General features: G+C 45.1%; 2 protein-coding genes across 10 annotated transcripts in view; both read left to right on the forward strand.

The window, feature by feature from the left end:
• The window catches only part of LOC118919292 (deleted in malignant brain tumors 1 protein), a 95,132-nt gene that overhangs the window by 73,523 nt on the left and 612 nt on the right, over positions 1–20,997 (forward strand). For 6 of the 9 annotated variants that reach the window (XM_057506433.1, XM_057506424.1, XM_057506426.1 and 3 more), the window contains 16 exons: positions 515–559; positions 4,026–4,058; positions 5,198–5,230; positions 5,394–5,432; positions 5,624–5,662; positions 5,910–5,948; positions 7,611–7,649; positions 8,025–8,063; positions 8,153–8,191; positions 8,659–8,727; positions 12,773–12,805; positions 13,337–13,375; positions 15,168–15,479; positions 16,111–16,143; positions 16,675–16,850; positions 19,223–19,605. In XM_057506433.1, the coding sequence (XP_057362416.1) occupies positions 515–559; positions 4,026–4,058; positions 5,198–5,230; positions 5,394–5,432; positions 5,624–5,662; positions 5,910–5,948; positions 7,611–7,649; positions 8,025–8,063; positions 8,153–8,191; positions 8,659–8,727; positions 12,773–12,805; positions 13,337–13,375; positions 15,168–15,479; positions 16,111–16,143; positions 16,675–16,850; positions 19,223–19,605 (1,390 nt within the window). The remainder of the gene's footprint in view (positions 1–514; positions 560–4,025; positions 4,059–5,197; positions 5,231–5,393; positions 5,433–5,623; positions 5,663–5,909; positions 5,949–7,610; positions 7,650–8,024; positions 8,064–8,152; positions 8,192–8,658; positions 8,728–12,772; positions 12,806–13,336; positions 13,376–15,167; positions 15,480–16,110; positions 16,144–16,674; positions 16,851–19,222; positions 19,606–20,997) is intronic. The other 3 variants (XM_057506429.1, XM_057506431.1, XM_057506430.1) reach the window with 2 other exon arrangements.
• On the forward strand, positions 732–2,400 carry LOC130684668 (scavenger receptor cysteine-rich domain-containing group B protein-like). Its single transcript, XM_057506434.1, is given in 2 exon segments — positions 732–1,113; positions 1,116–2,400. Coding segments are annotated over 2 exon segments (435 nt in total). The 5' UTR covers positions 732–1,013; the 3' UTR covers positions 1,451–2,400.

Genomic DNA, 20,997 nt, shown 5'->3' on the forward strand with positions numbered 1-20,997 from the left:
CATCCCTCAGAGGGCAGTGGGGTTCAGCTTCTGTGGGAGGGTAATGGAGACAGGTGGGGATATTTCTACCCCACTCTATTGTTCAGGAGTTTTCTTAATCTAAAGTGTGAACGTGTGGTGTTTCAAACAAGTGTCATTGTATCTCACGATGAAAACTCTGAATTAAAATGGCACCAAAATACCAAAATGGCAGGTACCTGCCCAGTTTTGCTGTCTCGGACCTCCAGAGCAGCTGTTGGTGGCTTCTCCCTGGAGAAGCTCAGCTAGATGCTTCCGGCAAGTGCCAATAAGCCAGCGTCTCACCTAGATGAGGGAAAGGCAGTTCAGAGATGCTGCCTGGTATGGGCTTAGTCTAGAAATGCTGATCTGCCTGTGATGGTGCTGCATTTGCCAGAATGTTCTGAACCCCACACTGGCACACGTGTGGACTCACGTGCCCCATCAGCTTGTGTCCGTGAGCGCTTTGTACATGTTCGCCTCCACTAACACGAACACCTCTGGTTTTCTCTTCTAGCTACGGAAGCTGCCGCAGAACCCGCAGAAACAGCTCCTGCAGTTGGTAATTCTCTTATTGCTACTTTCACAGCTTCCTGGTTACCCAGTCTTTCTAGTGGCCTCCCCGAGGTTCCAGCCAGGAATATCAGTGCCCAGATTCGTGCTCCCCCCAGGACTGAGAGAACCCAGGCCTGATAGGGACAGAGAGGTCACAAGCAGAGCTGGCCTCTTGCCCAGTCTCCGGTTCTCTAGAACGTTTTGGATATTTGCCCCTTCCCTTGCAGTTACCGTATTTCACATCTAAAGAGGGGAATGATGGAACAACATGTCTGAAATCAGAAATAGCCTGGAAAAGCAGTCACTGCATTTATGAGCACTAATATGACTTATGCCCACGGGACTTAGAAAAAGGAAGCAAGAGTTTCTAGACTGCTAGAATTCAGAGTTTGTTACAGGAAGAGCTAAAGAAAAGTCTCATTAGAAATCTCTTGCCAGCACTGCTGATCCCCCCTCCAGGAATGACCCCTGAGTCCTCCCCAGACTTACCCATCATCAGGTTGGTGGATGGGAGGAGCCGCTGTGAAGGGCACACTGAGGTAGAACACAACGGCACGTGGGGGCGCTGTGTGACCCCTTTGGGTCACACCGCTGGGTGTGCCGGCGGCTGGACTGTGGGGAGGGCATCAGCGCCCTGGGGAATGGCCACGCAGGGGAGGGCGTGGGGAGCATCCTCCCGGGCAATGTGCAGTGCCCGAGCAATGCGACCACGCTAGGCCAGCGCCGGCAGCTGGGCCTGCCCTTCCACAACTGTGGCCACCGTGAGGACGCCGGGGTCACTTGCTCAGGTACCCGCTCTTGGCCTTCTCCTGAAGCTGCCGGCGCCGTGAACGAAGCAAAACGAATGGAAGGAGGCTTGGGTCCCATTGATTCCAGGAGGCTTCTGGGTCATCCTTAGCCTCTCTCAATGTGCTGAGCTACACAGTGCTTAAACCAATACCCACGAGTTCACTTGGAAGCCCTCAGTCTCCGCCATCTTCAAGGAATTATTTATCAGACTCCTTCTATTACTGGAGTGACTGCACTCCCTAGTCTCTGTCTTAATGATCCGCTTGGAGCTTTAAATATGACTTCATAGTGCAGCCTTTGGGAATTCCATGAACAAAATCCAGCTCCTCTCTTGCACACTTTGGTGAAAGCTTGCAATTTCCTTTTGGCTTCATGGTTTGAGATAGTTTCCTTTTTTTTCTTTTTTTAGTTCAGCCCACTTACTTATCCAAGGCTGCTGAAAAAGTAGAATAGAAAAGGAAATCAGATGAAATGAAAATATTCATTGCCCAGCTCATCTTAATTTTATAGAGCTAAGATTAGAATAAAGTTTAGTTAATTCATCTATTTTTGTTATCAGATGCTTACTGAGCATTTAATATGGGCCAGGAGCAATTCTAGGTGAAGATACAGTCCCTTGCACAACAGACAACACTCATGCCCTCGTGGGGCACGTTCCAGCCACAGGGCTCAGGGTTGCTTATGCGTTTCAGCCACAATACATCATTAACAAAAGTAAATTTACATCAAATCAGGGGTCACAATATGCTGGATTATGTTAAGAAACCACTTTGCTTTAATGTTAAGACAACTTGGTGCTGTGTTATAAGCTAGTTTGGTGAAAATGAGAAATCAATGTTAGAAACCTAAAGTCAGAATCAAGGAAGTTTCTGGGACTTCAAAACTCTAGAAGACTTTTCCTCTTCACTGCATCCATGAAACTGCTTTTCTGACCCATCCTGGGAGGTAATACTTCTCCCACAGTCCATGAGCATTTCTCACCTCTTGCCGCATGCATCCCTAGCTCTATTTCCATCTCATTCAAAAAAACTTTTCTTATTTTTAATTTCACACTTCCTAAGTCATCTGGTATCTAATTTTAGTATATCCTGAGATATAAATGTTTTAAGTAAAATATCTTCTAGATTTCCTATCTGTGGGTGGGCTTTTTGCTTGGATTTTATGTTACTTTAGTTTCAGTTTTCTTTTTCAGTTTCAGTGTCAGCCACAGAAAGGGCCACTTCATCTGGTAATTTTATTTTCTTCCTTGCTTTGTATAAATCATATCTGCATACATTGCCTTCCGTATGGTTGGAGTTAAATTTTATACCTCATTTGAAACTAAATATCAAGCTCATATCAAACTAACACAAGGTGCTCATAGATTCATTGAATGAAATAGTAAATTAAATGACGTTGATGACACACATCCCACATGTGGGACGCACAGGTCCAGCGCTCCCTTGGTGCAATAGCAGGTCTCAGAAGCTAAGTCACAGTGACATGGCCTTCACGCATACTCTCATCAAAGTTCACACATTTAGGTATTCAGTGAGCAGATATTTTTAACAGTCTCAGGACTTCAGGTATCTCAGGCAAAACTATTCCTCTGATCGCATTTTCAGAAAATAATAAGAGTACCACAACTCCCACATGTGTTTCATAGTTTTCATAGTAAAGTACACCAATCCAATGATATGCAAGCTTTCAAAAAGGATTTGCATGGCTAAATAAGTTGAAGAAATACCATGTCCCTCTCTTGAAGATTAAGTTTATTAGCCTATTAAAGTCTCTGACAAGTCCTGCAGTAAAGAATCTTGTTTAAACTTGCCTTCACCCAGTATTTCCCAGACTTCTTTGACCACTGAGACCTTTTGAGTGGAAATGCAGCACCACAGAATTTGGAGCCAGAGAACCTAGGATTATGTTCTGGTTCCAGCCTTAACCAACTGGGTGACAGTGGACAAGTCCCTTACTTCTCAGGGCCTCCTCATCTGTAGAACAAGAGGATGAAGCTTGTGCTGTGGACTGAGAAGCACACGCTTGTGCAAGCACACAGTAATGGGAGCTTGGTGGTCACATTTCTGAGGGATGTGTTTACTGCGCCTGCCAAGACCTGCCCGGCTTTCAAAGTCATGAAACTTATGTGTCCTTTCGTAAATGTCCTTCTCGTGGGCTTGAGTCTGTCAACATGAGGCTACGTAAATTGGAGAAATAGCATCTCAAGTTTTCTCTGAACCGTCAAGAGTTACAAAAGTAACTCATGGTCCATATTTCCAAAATCTCAGAGCTGTCTGCCAGGCTTGGTAGAAACTGACCTCGAAGGAAAATCAGATGATGAAACAGAATTCCCTTTTGAGTTTGGATCTGTGAGAATTGGCTGCCAGGCTCTTCGGCCAGGCCAAGTTCAATATGGCACCATCACGGTGTAACAAGAGTTGGAAAAAAACCTTCGAGAGTGTTAAGACCTGAAGTCACAAACAGGCAGCCCGTGGGTCACTTTTGACGTGCTGATAGGTTTTGGTTCAGACGAAAAAGCTTTGCGTATGCAATGTTTAATTTTTTTTAATACCACATCTTTATAATAGGAGATTTCATATAAAAACCCATGATGTCTATGCTCCAGGGTCAGAAGAAGTAAAGCTAACTGTAAAACATTTTTGCCATGTGGCAAGTTTTAACCAGTTGCCTTTTCTTATTTTCAGAATCTCTGAGTATTGCTATAACCACCTTACCAGGTAATTTTGGTGTGATTTTGGGTTCCATCCACCTTGCTTGCTATAAATTATCTTATTTGATTTTCCAATGAGCTCATCAAACAGCTGTTTGTGTCCTGATCAAATTATTTGACTTTATTGAATTTTTCAATATGTTTATATGGACTTGACTCACATAGGCTACCCCTATGGCCCCTGATGGTGAATGAACTCTAGGCCGTGCAGATAAATGCATGAGCCAAGAGAAAAATCAGTTTGGCCAGTTCAGTCACATGCAAACAATGAGTCATTCACTGGACTGACTGGTGGCCTAAGGTCAACCATCCCTCAAGGGAGTTTCTCCTGGAGACCAACCATCATGTGGGTGTTGCCAGAATGGTGGGGAGTCAAGCCATAGCTTCTACTGATGCTCCTTAGACATTCAGCCCGCATGCCAGGCTCTGTGCCAAGGCAATGAGGAAGGCAGAGCTGACCGAGGTAATGAGCAACTCCTCCTGTACCGTAAATTTGAGTGATGCTGGTTGCAATTACCTGAGGAGTTCCCGATGTGGCTCTGGGTTTAAGAATGAGTGTTGGAGGTTCATTTTGGGAGAGGACAATAAACAGAGCGCTGCCCCCTACCCTAGGTCTGAAACAATTAAGAAAATAGCAGAGTCAACACCAAAATGTGGCGCTTATTACTGAGAAAGCGGGGTTGGAGGGCAACGCTAAGAACAGGAGACAAATGGACCTCCCAGCCCCTCCTCACCTGCAGGCTAGGTCTTGGGACCACCTGCCTAAGGAAAATTCTAGTCGGCAGAGCTCACCGTTTGCTGGGTCCCCCCCATTTGAGGGAAGGAGGGACAAGGGAAAGCAAGTTGCCCATTTACAGACTCTGTTAGATGCACCCCATACAGTGGAGAAACTTGGACCATGGCTTGTTGCTCTCTGAACAGGTAATTTCAACAGAAGTAAATTGTGGGCAAGAGGAATGGAGACCCAGGGAGTGGAGGGGAGGCCTGGGGACAGTGGAGGACCCCGAGCTTCCCTGCCACAGCCCATCTGTAAAGCAGAAAGACAAGCCAGGCCAGTCACACTGATCTATGATGGCCCATGTCCTAGAAAAGTGGGTTTGACAGGGCAGTCTTATTTTTGTCTTACGATTTTTGCTCATCTTGCAGCTTCAGTTTCAACCACTGTGACGGCCACACCAGGTACAACACTGCCTACTGCCCCATTAAGGGTCTCTTCTTGGACTTCCATTTATCAGACGAGGCTGTTCATAGACATTTTGTCCCCAACACAGCCTCAGTAGAAACAGAAACAGAAGCAGGAGTCCTCACCACTGGTATTTACATTTCTTCTCTTTTTCTATAGGTATTTCTTCAACCTCAGCAGAAGTGGCCTCTCCATCTGGTAAAGGCTCTCTCATTGTGTTGTTTAATTAATTTAACCTAATGAGACCTGCTTCTTACTTGTCCTGTTCTACTTAGAAAATGAGCCTATTTGATGACCATTCTGATAACAAAGTATACCTCAATAAGAAGACATGCAGACGTGTCCTTTCTCTAATTTTTAAGTGTCCTATTTTCTTTGTTCATGAACAGATGAATTTTCGAACTCAGAGGAAATGGACACCCCCTCTGGTAATGCTTTCTGCCTGTCACATTTCTTAAGTTAATTATTATAAACACACCCTCTTTCCATTGAACAAATGAACACGTGTTCTTTTCTCTTTGTTTATAAACAGATGAATCTTTGAGCCCAGAAGTAGTGGACACCCCCTCTGGTAATGCTTTCTGCCTGTCACATTTCTTAAGTTAAATATGATCAACACCCCCTCTTTCTGATGAACGAATGAACACATGTCCTATTCTCTTTGTTCATAAACAGATGAATCTTTAAGCCCAGAAGAAATGGACACCCGCTCTGGTAAAACATTCATAAGTTAAATATGATCAACACCCCCTCTTTTTGTTGAGCACGTAAACACGTGTTCTTTTCTCTTTGTTTACAAACAGATGAATCTTTGAGCCCAGAAGTAGTGGACACCCCCTCTGGTAATGCTTTCTGCCTGTCACATTTCTCAAGTTAAATATGATCAACACCCCCTCTTTTTGTTGAACACATAAACACGTGTTCTTTTCTCTTTGTTTATAAACAGATGAATCTTTGAGCCCAGAAGTAGTGGACACCCCCTCTGGTAATGCTTTCTGCCTGTCACATTTCTCAAGTTAAATATGATCAACACCCCCTCTTTTTGTTGAACACATAAACATGTGTTCTTTTCTCTTTGTTTACAAACAGATGAATCTTTGAGCCCAGAAGTAGTGGACACCCCCTCTGGTAATGCTTTCTGCCTGTCACATTTCTCAAGTTAAATATGATCAACACCCCCTCTTTTTGTTGAACACATAAACACGTGTTCTTTTCTCTTTGTTTACAAACAGATGAATCTTTGAGCCCAGAAGTAGTGGACACCCCCTCTGGTAATGCTTTCTGCCTGTCACATTTCTCAAGTTAAATATGATCAACACCCCCTCTTTTTGTTGAACACATAAACATGTGTTCTTTTCTCTTTGTTTACAAACAGATGAATCTTTGAGCCCAGAAGTAGTGGACACCCCCTCTGGTAATGCTTTCTGCCTGTCACATTTCTCAAGTTAAATATGATCAACACCTCCTCTTTTTGTTGAGCACATAAACACGTGTTCTTTTCTCTTTGTTTACAAACAGATGAATCTTTGAGCCCAGAAGTAGTGGACACCCCCTCTGGTAATGCTTTCTGCCTGTCACATTTCTCAAGTTAAATATGATCAACACCCCCTCTTTTTGTTGAACACATAAACACGTGTTCTTTTCTCTTTGTTTACAAACAGATGAATCTTTGAGCCCAGAAGTAGTGGACACCCCCTCTGGTAATGCTTTCTGCCTGTCACATTTCTCAAGTTAAATATGATCAACACCTCCTCTTTTTGTTGAACACATAAACATGTGTTCTTTTCTCTTTGTTTACAAACAGATGAATCTTTGAGCCCAGAAGTAGTGGACACCCCCTCTGGTAATGCTTTCTGCCTGTCACATTTCTCAAGTTAAATATGATCAACACCCCCTCTTTTTGTTGAGCACGTAAACACGTGTTCTTTTCTCTTTGTTTACAAACAGATGAATCTTTGAGCCCAGAAGTAGTGGACACCCCCTCTGGTAATGCTTTCTGCCTGTCACATTTCTCAAGTTAAATATGATCAACACCTCCTCTTTTTGTTGAGCACATAAACACGTGTTCTTTTCTCTTTGTTTACAAACAGATGAATCTTTGAGCCCAGAAGTAGTGGACACCCCCTCTGGTAATGCTTTCTGCCTGTCACATTTCTCAAGTTAAATATGATCAACACCCCCTCTTTTTGTTGAGCACGTAAACACGTGTTCTTTTCTCTTTGTTTACAAACAGATGAATCTTTGAGCCCAGAAGTAGTGGACACCCCCTCTGGTAATGCTTTCTGCCTGTCACATTTCTCAAGTTAAATATGATCAACACCTCCTCTTTTTGTTGAGCACATAAACACGTGTTCTTTTCTCTTTGTTTACAAACAGATGAATCTTTGAGCCCAGAAGTAGTGGACACCCCCTCTGGTAATGCGTTCTTAAGTTAAATATGATCAACACCCCCTCTTTTTGTTGAACACATAAACACGTGTTCTTTTCTCTTTGTTTACAAACAGATGAACCTTTGAGCCCAGAAGTAGTGGACACCCGCTCTGGTAATGCTTTCTGCCTGTCACATTTCTCAAGTTACATATGATCAACACCCCCTCTTTCCGTTGAACAAATGAACACGTGTTCTTTTCTCTTTGTTCATAAACAGATGAATCTTTGAGCCCTGAAGTAGTGGACACCCCCTCTGGTAATGCTTTCTGCCTGTCACATTTCTTAAGTTAAATATGATCAACACCCCCTCTTTCTGATAAACGAATGAACACATGTCCTCTTCTCTTTGTTCATAAACAGATGAATCTTTAAGCCCAGAAGAAGTGGACACCCGCTCTGGTAAAACGTTCCTGAGTTAAATATGATCAACACCCCCTCTTTCCGTTGAACAAATAAACATGTGTTCTTTTCTCTTTGTTTACAAACAGATGAATCTTTGAGCCCAGAAGAAGTGGACGCCCCCTCTGGTAATACTTTCATCCTCTCACATTTCTTAAGTTAAATATAATCAACACACCCTCTTTCTATTGGACAAATGAACAGGTGCAGTGAACATTCTGCCTATGTGACAAGTCCCCATGTGAAACCAAGTCCATGCATTCTTTCTATGGAATTTAAGTTTCCTGCTCTCTTCATTCATCCATAGACACCAGAGTGGTCCCTGTACTAGGGAACATTCCCACCCGTTGCGCCGGTCTTAATCAGCCATGCCCACTGGAATCGAGGGTTGGAGGCCCACACCTCCACCTGCTTGGTGGTGTGTGTGACGTTTCAGGTGATGCTTTCACCTAACCAGCACAGCCAAATGCACACAGTGCAGAATTGAGTTGTAATAGGTTAATTCTACCCATTGTTCTTCTATTTCTGCTGCACTGCTGTTCAAACCAAAATATTCCATTTACTTAACATTTATTTGGTTCTTCTTTGTCTGCAGATACAACTCCCACTTCTGACCCAGAACCGCCTTCACCAAGCAAGGTCTCTGCAGTCTACAGTAGGCCTGGTGAGTGACTCTCTCAGAAACCCCAACCCGCAGAAGTTTACACAGCCAGAGTAAACACTCCTGGTTTCCCCAGGAGAGGTCCAGAGAGAGGAGGAGAAAAGGCCAAGGAGGCCAACTCGTCCCTCCTGCATCAACTCCAAGGAGGCTCCAGGCCATTCCCCCATCAATGCTTATGACTCTGAACACAGTGAACGCTGATGCTGGGGACACAATGAATAGGATAAAACAGCGTAAATGTCAGCCCTGCAGGATACCTTAGAGATGACCTACAGCAGCGGGTCTCAAATGTTAATGTGCAAGTGAAGGGCCTGGAGAACTTGTTAAAATGCAGATTCAGTGGCTCTGCATGGAGCCTGGATTCTGCATCTCTCGCAGGCCTCCAGGTCATGACCATGCTGTGGGTCATGGAACACACTGAGGAGTAACACTGAACAACCGTTCTCCTGTTGGGGGAAAATGAGGCCCAGAGAAGGAGGAGACTTGCCTAACGTCACTTAGCTAGAGCTGCAATAACTAAGTAGCACAGACTGTGTGGCTTAAACAACAGAAATCAATTCTCGCACAGTTCTGGAGGTTAAAAGTACAGGATCCAGGTGCCGGCAGGGCTGGTGTCTGGTGAAGGCTCTTCCCTTGGGCTGCAGATGGCCACTTTCTCACTGTGTGCTCCCAGGGCCTTCCCTGTGTGTACTAGCAGAGAGAGAAATTGCTCTGGTGTCTCTTCTCTTTTTTTTCTTTTTTTTTGTTTCATTAATGCACAATTACATGAGTAACATTATGGTTAATAGACTTCCCCCATATCAAGTCCCCACCACATACCCCCATTACAGTCACTGTCCATCAGCGTAGTAAGATGCTATAGAATCACTACTTGTCTTCTCTGTGTTGTATTGCCTTCCCCTTGCCCGCCCCCTACATTATGTGTGCTAATTGTAATGCCTCTTTTTCCCCCTTATCCCTCCCTTCCCAACCATCCTCCCCAGTCCCTTTTCCTTTGGTAACTGTTAGTCCATTCTTGCGTTCTGTGTGTCTGCTGCTGTTTTGCAGTTTTTTCTTTGTTCTTGTACTCCACAGATGAGTGACATCATTTGGTACTTGTCTTTCTCCACCTGGCTTATTTCACTGAGCATAATACCCTCTAGCTCCATCCATGTTGTTGCAAATGGTAGGATTTGTTTTCTTCTTATGGCTGAATAATATTCCATTGTGTATATGTACCACCTCTTCCTTATTCATTCATCTACTGATGGACACTTGGGTTGCTTCCATTTCTTGGCTATTGTAAATAGTGCTGTGATAAACATAGGGGTGCATGTGTCTTTTTCAAACTGGGCTTCTGCATTCTTAAGGTAAATTCCTCAGAATGGAATTCCTGGGTCAGATGGTATTTCTATTTTTAGTTTTTTAAGGAACCTCCACATTGCTTTCCACAATGGTTGAACTAATTTACATTCCCATCAGCAGTGCAGGAGGATTCCCCTTTCTATGCATCCTCACCAACATTTGTTGTTGTTTGTCTTTTGGATGGTGGCCATCCTAACTGGTGTGAGGTGATATCTCATTGTGGTTTTAATTTGGATTTCTATGATGATTGGTGATGTGGAGCATCTTTTCATGTGCCTGTTGGCCATCTGAATTTCTTCTTTGGAGAAGTGTCTGTTCAGATCCTCTGCCTGTTTTTTAATTGGATTATTTGCTTTTTGTTTGTTGAGGTGCATGAGCTCTTTATATATTTTGGATGTCAACCCTTTATTGGATATGTCATTTATGAATATATTCTACCATACTGTAGGATGCCTTTTTGTTCTATTGATGGTGTCCTTTGCTGCACAGAAGCTTTTCAGCTTGATATAGTCCCACTTGTTCATTTTTGCTTTTGTTTCCCTTGCCCAGGAAGATATGTTCATGAAGAAGTTGCTCATGTTTATGTCCAAGAGATTTTTGCCTATGTTTTTTTCTAAGAGTTTTATGGTTTCATGACTTACATTCAGGTCTTTGATCCATTTCGAGTTTACTTTTGTGTATGGGGTTAGACAGTGATCCAGTTTCATTCTCTTACATGTAACTGTCCAGTTTTGCCAACACCAGCTGTTGAAGAGGCTGTCATTTCCCCATTGTATATCCATGGCTCCTTTATCATATATTAATTGACCATAAATGTTTGGGTTAATAACTGAACTCTCTATTCTGTTCCACTGGTTATGGGTCTGTTCTTGTGCCAGTACCAAATTGTCTTGATTATTGTGGCTTTGTAGTAGAGCTTGAAGTTGGGAAGTGAGATCCCCCCTGGTTTATTCTTCCTTCTCAGGATTGCTTTGGCTATTCTGGGTCTTTTGTGGTTCCATATGAATTTTAGAACTATTTGTTCCAGTTCGTTGAAGAATGCTGTTGTATTTTGATAGGGATTGCACTGAATCTGTAGATTGCTTTAGGCAGGGTGGCCATTTTGACAATATTAATTCATCTTACCCAAGAGCATGGGATGAATTTCCATTTGTTACATCCTCTTTAATTTCTCTTAAGAGTTGTCTTATAGTTTTCAGGGTATAGGTCTTTCACTTCCTTGGTTAGGTTTATTCCTAGGTATTTTATTCTTTGTGATGCAATTATGAATGGAATTGTTTTCCTGATTTCTCTTTCTGTTAGTTCATCGTTATTGTAAAGGAATGCAACAGATTTCTGTGTATTAATTTTGTATCCTGAAACTTTGCTGAATTCAGATTTAGTTCTAGTAGTTTTGGAGTGGATCCTTTAGGGTTTTTTATGTACAATACCATGTCATCTGCAGATAGTGACAGTTTGACTTCTTCCTTACCAATCTGGATGCCTTTTATTTCTTTGTTTTGTCTAATTGCCTTGGCTAGGACCTCCAGTACTATGTTGAATAAAAGCTAGTGTCTCTTCTTGTAAGAACACTAATCCTGTTGGATCAGGGCCCTATCTTTAGGACCTCAAATAACCTTAATTACTTCCTTAGAGGCCCCATCCCCTTGAGGGTGGGGACCTCAACATACGAATTTTGAAGGGACTCAAATCAGCCCATAGCAGTCACAGAGCTCAAGCAAGTCAAAGCTGGGTCTCCAGCCCCCATCCAGGCCCTTTCTGCCCTCAGGCTTTGCTGATAAACCCATCCGGGTAATTCCTTCAAATCCACCTGATTTGATCGCTTCAGTAACAAGATCTGCTGCCTTCTACTTTATTTATTTTCTGGTCAAGTCCTGATTACTTTGAAGACATATGGGGTAAAAGTCAGTGAACGTTCTCTTCACTTCGGTTAGGTACTGTCTCCTCCCTCCCTGTCTCCTCCCGTCCTCACCTCCCCGCTGCCTCCTTTCCCTATTCCCACCATGACTCACTCCTGGCAGAAGACTCCTTCACTCGTAGTTCTTGCAGGCCCTGCACATCCCGTGGTGCAAAGCTTCTCTTTGTGAACCTGGCTGGTGGTCATGGGGCTGCTTTTCACACAGGTGGCACTCACACTCTTTCCTTCCTTTATGACCGCCGGCATCCCTTACTGCCTCTGGGAGTGTAAGGGCAGATGGCACGCCCATTAAACCATTACCTTCCTTCCCCTCCCCCTGATACACCCCATCAAGCCCAGAGTGCATGTGACTCTCATGTTTTATGCTCCTTAAAGGCAGGGCAGCACAGAAAGAGTGTATGCTTTGGGGCCTCCTGGCTTTGCGTTGTGGACAACCTGGGCATGTTTTGCAAGCGCTCCGGGTTTCCACTTCACCTCTAAAATTGTGATAATACTTTCGTGCCACAGCTATTGTAAGGATTAGAGATGTAAATTATATAACATATTGCAGATGCTCAAAATGGGAATTGTTAATCTACCTTGCAAAATGCCAGCTTCTCATACACCATTCCTGCCCTGAATATGAAAATGCATAAGATAAATAAACAGGGTGGATTTGGTTATACCCAGCTTATGGAACAGTCTTGTTTTCAAAAATTTGTAGCCTACAGAATAAAATTTCAGTGAAGTCAGGTTTCCATGCTTTCTCTTCACTAGAAAAAAATTCTTTTTTTTTTGCAGCCACAGATCTGATTTCAACAAAAGTGACACCTTCACCTGGTAATGATCATATGTCTGTTGCCAAATTAACCTTTACCTTTACGGTAACTTCTACCTCCCTACTGTACCGTGAAGTCTGTCGTTGCTTTTCCTACCTTGTTTCGCTCCGTGTATTTTCATACGGAATTATCCCTCTCAGGTATGACCTTCCTCTTGCCTAGAAAGATCTCTGAGGAATCTCACTTGATTTTCCTCATTTACATGTTCAGCCCCTGTAAAAATCTTTCCTATAAAATCTAATGTTTATGCATTCTTCTTTTCAAAACTTCAGTCTATTTATAAGGTTTCTTTTCTAACCATTTCATAAATTATATTATTTTTGGAGAGTAAACATGACACAATACCACTTGTTAAATTTTAATGCTGAGAAAATGAGACTTAGTGGACAGTGTTTTTACACCCAAACCAAAGTAGAAACTTAGAGTATTAGTGTTTAAAATTAGAGAAAACATTTGGTTTTTATCAACTGTGAGTATAAATATGTGACTTTGAAGGTATGCATATTTTAAGCTTAGTTTTTCTTTTTTACAGTTACAATTTCATTTGGTGAAGAAATGGTCCCTCTACCTGGTAATTTTTGTTTCTCTCTAAGCACTAAAATGATCTTATCTTTATTAATACTATTAGAATATTTCTCTTTCATTCAAATTTCCTACTCTTTACAAAAAGCTTTTTTTTCTTTTTATTAAGGTATCACTGTTATACACTCTTATGGAGATTTCACTGGAAAAACAATGTGCTTACTACACTCACCCATATTATTGAGTCCCCCCCATCCCCCATTTCAGTCACTGCCCATTAGTGTATTAAGATGCCACAGAGTCCCTGTTTTCTCTGAGCTACACTGTCTTCCCCGTGACCCCAAACACACCACGTGCACCAATTATGATACCCCACAATCCCCTTCTCCCTCCCTCCCTACCCACCCTCCCCCACCCCTCCCCTTTGGTAACCACTAGTCCCTTCTTGGAGTCTGTGAGTCTGCTGCTGTTTTGTTCCTTCAGTTTCTACAAAAAACTTTTAAGGGCTTATAGGTGAACACGTACAGACACAGATATTCCTTTGCGGGCCAGAAGCCCAAAATTCATCTTTCAAGACCTCACTCAGAAGAGATTTGCCTTTATTTGTAGCTTGAGCAAACATGGTTTTCTGACTTCCAAAATCACAGCAACAAATTAGGCAAGGAGAGACCAGGATGTTGCAGTCCCAGAGAAACAGAAGCCAGTGGGATTTATGAACATTCACTAAGCATCTTCTTTGTCCCAAGCAGAGCAAAGGACTGAAAAATACAGTTACTAAAGACCAGTTGATATGAAGACAAATCATTTCACACACACATGTGGGTGTGGCACCACCAACATAATATTGGTTTTATCTTTTTTATTTATTTTATTTTACTTTTTAAGTCAACTTTTCTGAAGTCTAATTATATACCATAAATTCACATACCTGTAAGTTTTGTTTAATGTGTGCAACTGTGTATCCACCACAACAATCAAGATATAGAGCATTTCCAGAAAGTTCCCTCCTATTACTTTGTAGTAAATCTCTCCCACTTTCCCTAGCAATCACTGATATTCTTTCTGTTACTGTAGATTAGATTTGTTTTTCAAGACTCTCATATAAAGAGAATCAATAATGTGTGCTCTTTCATGTCTGACTCCTTTTGCTTAAGAAATTGCTTTGAGACTCACCCGTATAGTTTCATATATCAGTACCTGTTCCTTTTCATTGCTTAGTAATACTCCATTGTATGGGTGTACCCCCACTTACTTATCCATTCTCCTGTGAATGGACACTGAGGTTTTTCCAGTATGTGTCCATTATGGAGAATTCTGCCATGTATAAATCTTTCTGTGGACATCTGTTTTCATTTATCTAGAGCAAATACCTAGAAGTAGAATAGCTAGGTTAGAGAATACACTTTTTACAGTAAAAATGTTGGTTTTTATTCATCAAGAGTAAAAGAAATTTCACTGGATGGATTTTGGTTGTTGAGTCCAGGCAGTGCCTCATTTTATTCTAAAAATTTGGGGGATGGTAATATTTCATTTTTTTTTCTTTGGATTTGTAGTATTTTTGTTTAAAGATTCAGTTCTTGGGTATCTGGAAAATTAGACTGGCCATAATGGCCATTCCCTGAGGACTTCAGTTAATTAAGGTTTTGCTTTTTTAAGAGTGAGTGAGTGTGACAGAGAGGGAAAGAGCAGAGGGTGGGAGGGAGGGAGAGAAAACAATACAACCCAGCAGAGACCTCATTCCAGTGCCACTTTGTCTATTGGAAATGAAAAGGGACACCCTGAGAGGCGTCCAGGAGGAAGCTGACGGTGTGTGCCCCTGACCCGCTGTCTTGCCCCTGCAGCCCCGGGCTTGCGCCTGGCAGGCGGGCGCAGCCGCTGCGAGGGCCGCGTGGAGGTCCTGCACCAGGGCCTGTGGGGCACTGTGTGCGACGACCACTGGAACATCCGCAACGCACGCGTCGTGTGCCGCCTCCTGGGCTGCGGTCGCGCGCTCGGTGCCCCTGGGCGCTGCCCCTTCGGCCCAGGCTCAGGGCCCATCCTGCTGGACGACGTGCGCTGCGCTGGCACCGAGGACGCGCTGGGGAGCTGCGCCCATGCTGGCTGGGGTCGCCACAACTGCCGGCACCGCGAGGACGCATGCGTGCTGTGCGCAGGTGCCCTGGGGTGTCCCCGAGGCTCCGACCCCTTATTTTCCTCCAAGAGTCCCGTGTCTACAAGGTCCAAATTCACACCGCGGGGAAGCTCAGGTCGGCCAAGGTGCCGGATTCTAGGATAAGAAGGACCTATTTGTTATAGAACCGTTGTAGATATTTTATTAACCAGTTTTGTCTATTTCCAATTCAGTGCAATATTTGTTCTGAAATATAGCTAAAAGATTACGAAATCAAAGGAAGAACTGACAGTGTCATAAAACGATTAAGGCCATAGAATTTATTGCTAGCAGTCAGACTACAAATTGCAGGAAGGGCTGCCTGTCAGAGTTCATACGTGTGACAGTGTTTATCACCTGCAAAGACCTGTGTTTACTGTTCTCTTGCCCCAACAAATCCGGGCGTTGATGACACCTGTGTCCTCAGCAGGACTTCCCATATGTCAGAATCCCTCCCTCCAGCTCCAGCAGGAGGGCCCAGGACCTCCTTTCCTTCCCCCTGCGCAGGAGTGTTTTCCCACCATTGTGCTCCCCCTGTAATCCTGCTCACGCGCGCTGCCTCCTGCTGGCGACAGCGCCCTCTTCTGGTGCTTCTGCGCAGCTGACCTTTGCTTTTCCTCTTCTCCCCTCACCAGGTCCGGCTGACTCTGTGGTTCCCAAGGGCAATGGTAACGTCCTCTTCTTTTACGTGGTGGACAGGGAAGTGCTGGGAGAGCGGTTGTCCAGAGTGAACATGAACTGGCTGGGAGGGGGACCAGCTTCTGTGTCTGCACTGAGATTTCCTGTACTTCCAGGCACCCCCTGGGCTTTAGGAGGCTGGGAGGAAGCCCCTTTACACGCACACTCCTCCCTCTTTGCTTCTAGTCTCTTCCTCCAACCTACCTCTCACCCAAAGCTCCGGACAGACAGGTGCTCAGGCTCAGATGCTCCAACACGGGAAACAAGCGCTCGTTTCAATCCTTAGATGAAGCTTTGACTCGCAGCCCAGGGGATGTGTGCTATGGGAAGGATTCCCCAGGGATAAGGTGTGACTTTTGGAAACGGAGAGCTATAAATAAAATTAGTGAAAGTCAAGGGTGGGGATGATTGAGAACTATGCACTGTCCACGATACTTTACTAGAGTGAGCACACACCCACAGCCCAGCAGGCCCATCCAGGGTACCAGGCCCCCAGTCTCTCCCTTCCCCTTCCTCCCCAGCCCAGCTCTCCTGCTTGCCTCACCTCTTCCAAGTCACCATTGACCGAGGCTATCTCCGGAGGCTGGGCTACTCCTCCTGGGACATCCACTTAAATGACGAGCTGTGTCGCCCCCAAGTTAGGGGGCGATACCTGATCTTCAGCATTCCCTATGGCCGCTGTGGAACCATCAGACAGGTGAGAAGCTACAAGGTGGTGGTACCCTGCTGTGGATGGAGGCCAAGGAGAGGGCTTCGGAAAATCCAACAACCTGTTAAAAACCTGGATGGAGGAAAGGCACAAACCATGACTTCGTTTCTGAAGTTGGTGAGACCTGGAGCAGCTCACTGATTTGTGCCAAATTTTCCTTCCTTTTGAGAATTTGGGATACTGAATTTGGAATACACGGTGACAAGTGCTGAGTGCTGATAGACTGATGGATGGGTGCATGGATGGGTGGAAGGATGGGTGGGTGGATGGATGGATGAAAGGATGGGTGGATGTAAGGATGGGTGGATGGGTGGATGGGTGGATGGGTGGATGGGTGGATGGATGGACGCACTTTTCTTAGCTCCAAAGCCAAAATTCAGCCTTAGTGCATACCTACCATATGCAGGCTACAGAACTGGGCATGGGGGAAGACAGATAATCTGTTTCTCTGTCTGACTGCAGTGTTTCCAACCAGGTAGCTGAGCTCTATTTCCCCATTTAGAAAGCAAATATCAAGGATATTTATGTATGCTTAAATTCATATGTTTATTTCATGTTTATAAACCACCTGTTTATTTCACAAAATAACCTAACTGAAGTTAAGGAAACAAGTTTACCAAAGAGATGAGAAGAGTGTGTAATGACAAAATCACTTTTCTCAGTACATTTAACCATATAACATGTTCCAAAGCAGGATCCCCCTCCTTCTCCTCTATTCTTTCACATCTGTTTAAACACACACAGAAAACATTTGACATTGTTGGAATCTGAGTTCATTTGAACAGTCTGCGTGATGCCATGTGACCACGTTAACGCCATACTTCGGTTGTGCAGACCATGGTCATTCTTCTCCTTTTGGCTCTGGAAACTCTAGTTTTGACCTCAGAGAGGTGTGCGCCCCAGAAGCCATGCTTCCAGCCCCTCTGTGTCTGGGAGGAGAGCCCCAGGGAGGGCCCAGCAGCTGACAGTGGCCCTGGCTGGCCCAGCTGCCCAGCCGGCCTCACGTGCTGATCACGGCACCGGGGACAGAGGACACAGCATGTCAGGAGCCACCTGCAGTGAGCGCCAATCCCAAGCCACCCACAGGGAAAGCGCTGCCACAAGAAAGGGCTTGTGTTTGGTTTAAGAGTCAGCAACTGAGAAACCTTGTAAGTGCTGAGGACACAACAGCCAACTGGACGGACGGAGTCCTGCTCCGTGGCGCTTACACTCCAGAAAAGGGAGACAGACATCGAATAAACATGCAAATGAGCGTCATTTTATAGAGAAAAGACAGAAGGCAATTAAACCAGGAAGGGGATAGGAAATGATTGAGGTGAAGAAAGGCCACTTTGAATAGGGTGCCAAGCAGCCAAGGCCTGAACAGGGAGATGGGGCCAGGTAAAGAGGGACAGGGAGAGTGTCCCGTGCAGGGAGGGCAGCTAGGGCAGAGGCCCCGAGGCGGCAGCACACTTGGAGGGCTTGAGAAAGAGACCTGGGAGGCCAGGGTCAGCTTGGAGGGGGCAGGGCCACGTGTCATGGAGTTGAGCTGTCCTTCACTATTCTCAACAAGGGCACTGCCACCCTCAAAGGGAAGATATTGGCACTTAGGGGCAAAAAAAGGTCCTCTTTATGGACAAAGCACATACACGGTATACATGTTGTATTAAAAGTTCATAATGGGGACTGGGGAGGAGGCAGCATGAGTAGGAAAGAAAAATATCTAAAAAGGCCAACCAGCTAGAAAGCTGGTCTGAGGGTTCCAAGACAGAGCATCACAGTGTCTGAGTCACATAAGCCGAGGCTTCCTTGGACAAATGTCCCTGGGCAGGCCGGGTCTCTGCGTGATGCACAGGGCTGGGAGAGGAGGCAGCCAGAGGCGGTGGCACCCAGCTCACCAGCCGTCAGCGCTCCCCACCTCCTTCAAGTCACGCTGCACTTGAAGGAGCCAGGGAAGGATGCAGGTCAGCAGGCCAGACCCACAGGGGCCACAGCTGGGCTGGGCACAGGAGGCAGGAAGAGGCGGGAGAAAGGATAAATGCTCCAGTGGGGGTGGTCTCTGCTTGCATGAGGACCCCAGGACTGAGAGAGTAGAATGAGGGGAGGAATTTGGCAGAGAGGAAGCCCCAGGCAGCTAGCATGGACCTGCCACCCCACTGCCCACCACCACAACTTGGCCCTCACAGCACACTGCGGGCTCCCTGCATGCACCCCAGACTCCAAGGAGAGGGACATAACGGCCCCCTGAGGTCAGGCCTGAGGCTTCCTGCCCTCCAGCTCTTCAGCAAGCTGGAGCTGAGCAGGGAGAGCCTCTGCCCATGAGGGAAGGAGCTTGTCAGGGAGACGAGCACCGGCCCCCAGCTCTCCCCTCCTCCTCGCAGGAAAGCGTCGGCTCCCACAGCTACTCCAACTCCATCAGCGGCCGCATTCGGGGCCACCCTGGCCGAGTCATCGTGCGGCACAAGGTGCCTCAGCTGAAGTTTACCTGCAGGGTGGACGGCTCGTCGGCAGTTGAAATTGTTCCCGGGGCTGATGTCCCATGGGAGGGTGCCAGCTACGATGTATCCATATCGTTCCTCGAGTCGCCCGTGGCCCAGCATGTGGGACACAGGGGGCCACCCTACGCCAGTCAGACGAAAGAGGTCTTCCTCCAGGCCACGCTCCACAGCCCTGAGCCCAACCTGAGGCTGATTGTAGATACCTGTGTGGCTTCTCCAGATCCCCGTGATTTCACAACTGTCAAGTATGATTTGATCCAGCAAGGGTAAGGGAAATGGAAGGGTCTCTGGGATGGGCTTCTACATTCATGTGGCATTCCTTTGGGGGACCTGTGGCAATCACTAGTCCTCAAAGAACATGGGGCAAAAGAGTCCTCATCGCACCCCAGCGGCAGAGTAGGGGCCCCCACCTTCCTTCCTTGTGATCCCAGTAGGGGACAAATAGGAGGTTTGGACAATGACCCTTGAGTCCCCGAGGAGTCCTGAGCAGAGCCCTTGCTGTCCCAGACTCCGCTGTCCCGTCCCACCCTCTCATACACACGCTTCCCTTCTTTTTAGGTTTTACTACTTTATGACATTTCCCATTCCTCAAGGCGTTTGGCCTACACTGATGGGCTGGTGGGTCACCCCAGGCTAGGCTCTTATCGTGGTGAAATTTACTCTGGCTTCTTTGGTTAAACAAAGGATTTTCCAAGTTACAATTCTGGCGAGTTGTTGGCTGTAGAGTTCCCTTGTCCCCTGACAGGGGCAAAATGCTTGTGGACGGACAACTGGCAACCAGGGTGATCCACAAAAACCCATCACTTCCTGATGGCAGCTGTAGAGTGCTGAGCCCCACAGCCGCCTAAAGCCACAGGAAGCGTCATAGTGGGTTTATAGATTTCTCTTTGCAATTCTATCAGTTTCTGTTTTGTAGATATTGACACTCTGTTGTTAGGCGCATATACAGTAAGGATTGTTATGCCTTTTTGGAGGATTGATCCCTTTATTATTAGGCAATACCTCTCTTCACCCCTGAAATGATCCTGGCTCTGAAGTCTGTTTTGTCTGAAATTAATACAGCCACTCCAGCTTTCTTTTGACTAGTACTGGCATGGTAAATCTTTGTCCAGCCCTTTACTTTTAATTTATCTATGTCTTTATGTTTTAAGTGGGTTTCTTAGAGACAGTATGTAGTTGGGTCTTGGTTTGCTTGTTATTTTATCTACTCTGACAGTTTGTCTTTAAATTGATATATTTAGACCATCCACATTTAAAGTGATTACTGATATAGTTAGATTAAAATCTATCTTCTTGGCAGCTGTTTTCTATTTGTTACATTTGTTCTTCATTCCTCTCCCCACTGTCCTTTTACTGCCTTCTCTGGTTTTAATAGAGCCTTTTATATGCTGGTTTTAATTGAGCATTTTAGATTATTCTATATTATCTCCTGTCTAAAAGTACCATTTAAACTTCCTTAACTTTTCCAGTGGTCGCACTAGGGTTAACAAAACACATCTTAAAATAATCTGAGTTCACCTTCAGGTAACACAGCCACCATCTTTAATCTCCCCTTCTGACAAAATAGAGGAGGCCTTCTGAAGGCAAGAGCTCCAACCAGAAATTAATTCCCGATTTTGTTTTTATTATGTCTATCTTACAGTTCCCTTCTCTATCTG

This window comes from Manis pentadactyla, chromosome 8 (assembly GCF_030020395.1).
Source record: "Manis pentadactyla isolate mManPen7 chromosome 8, mManPen7.hap1, whole genome shotgun sequence".
In the NCBI taxonomy this organism is placed as follows: Eukaryota; Metazoa; Chordata; class Mammalia; order Pholidota; family Manidae; genus Manis; species Manis pentadactyla.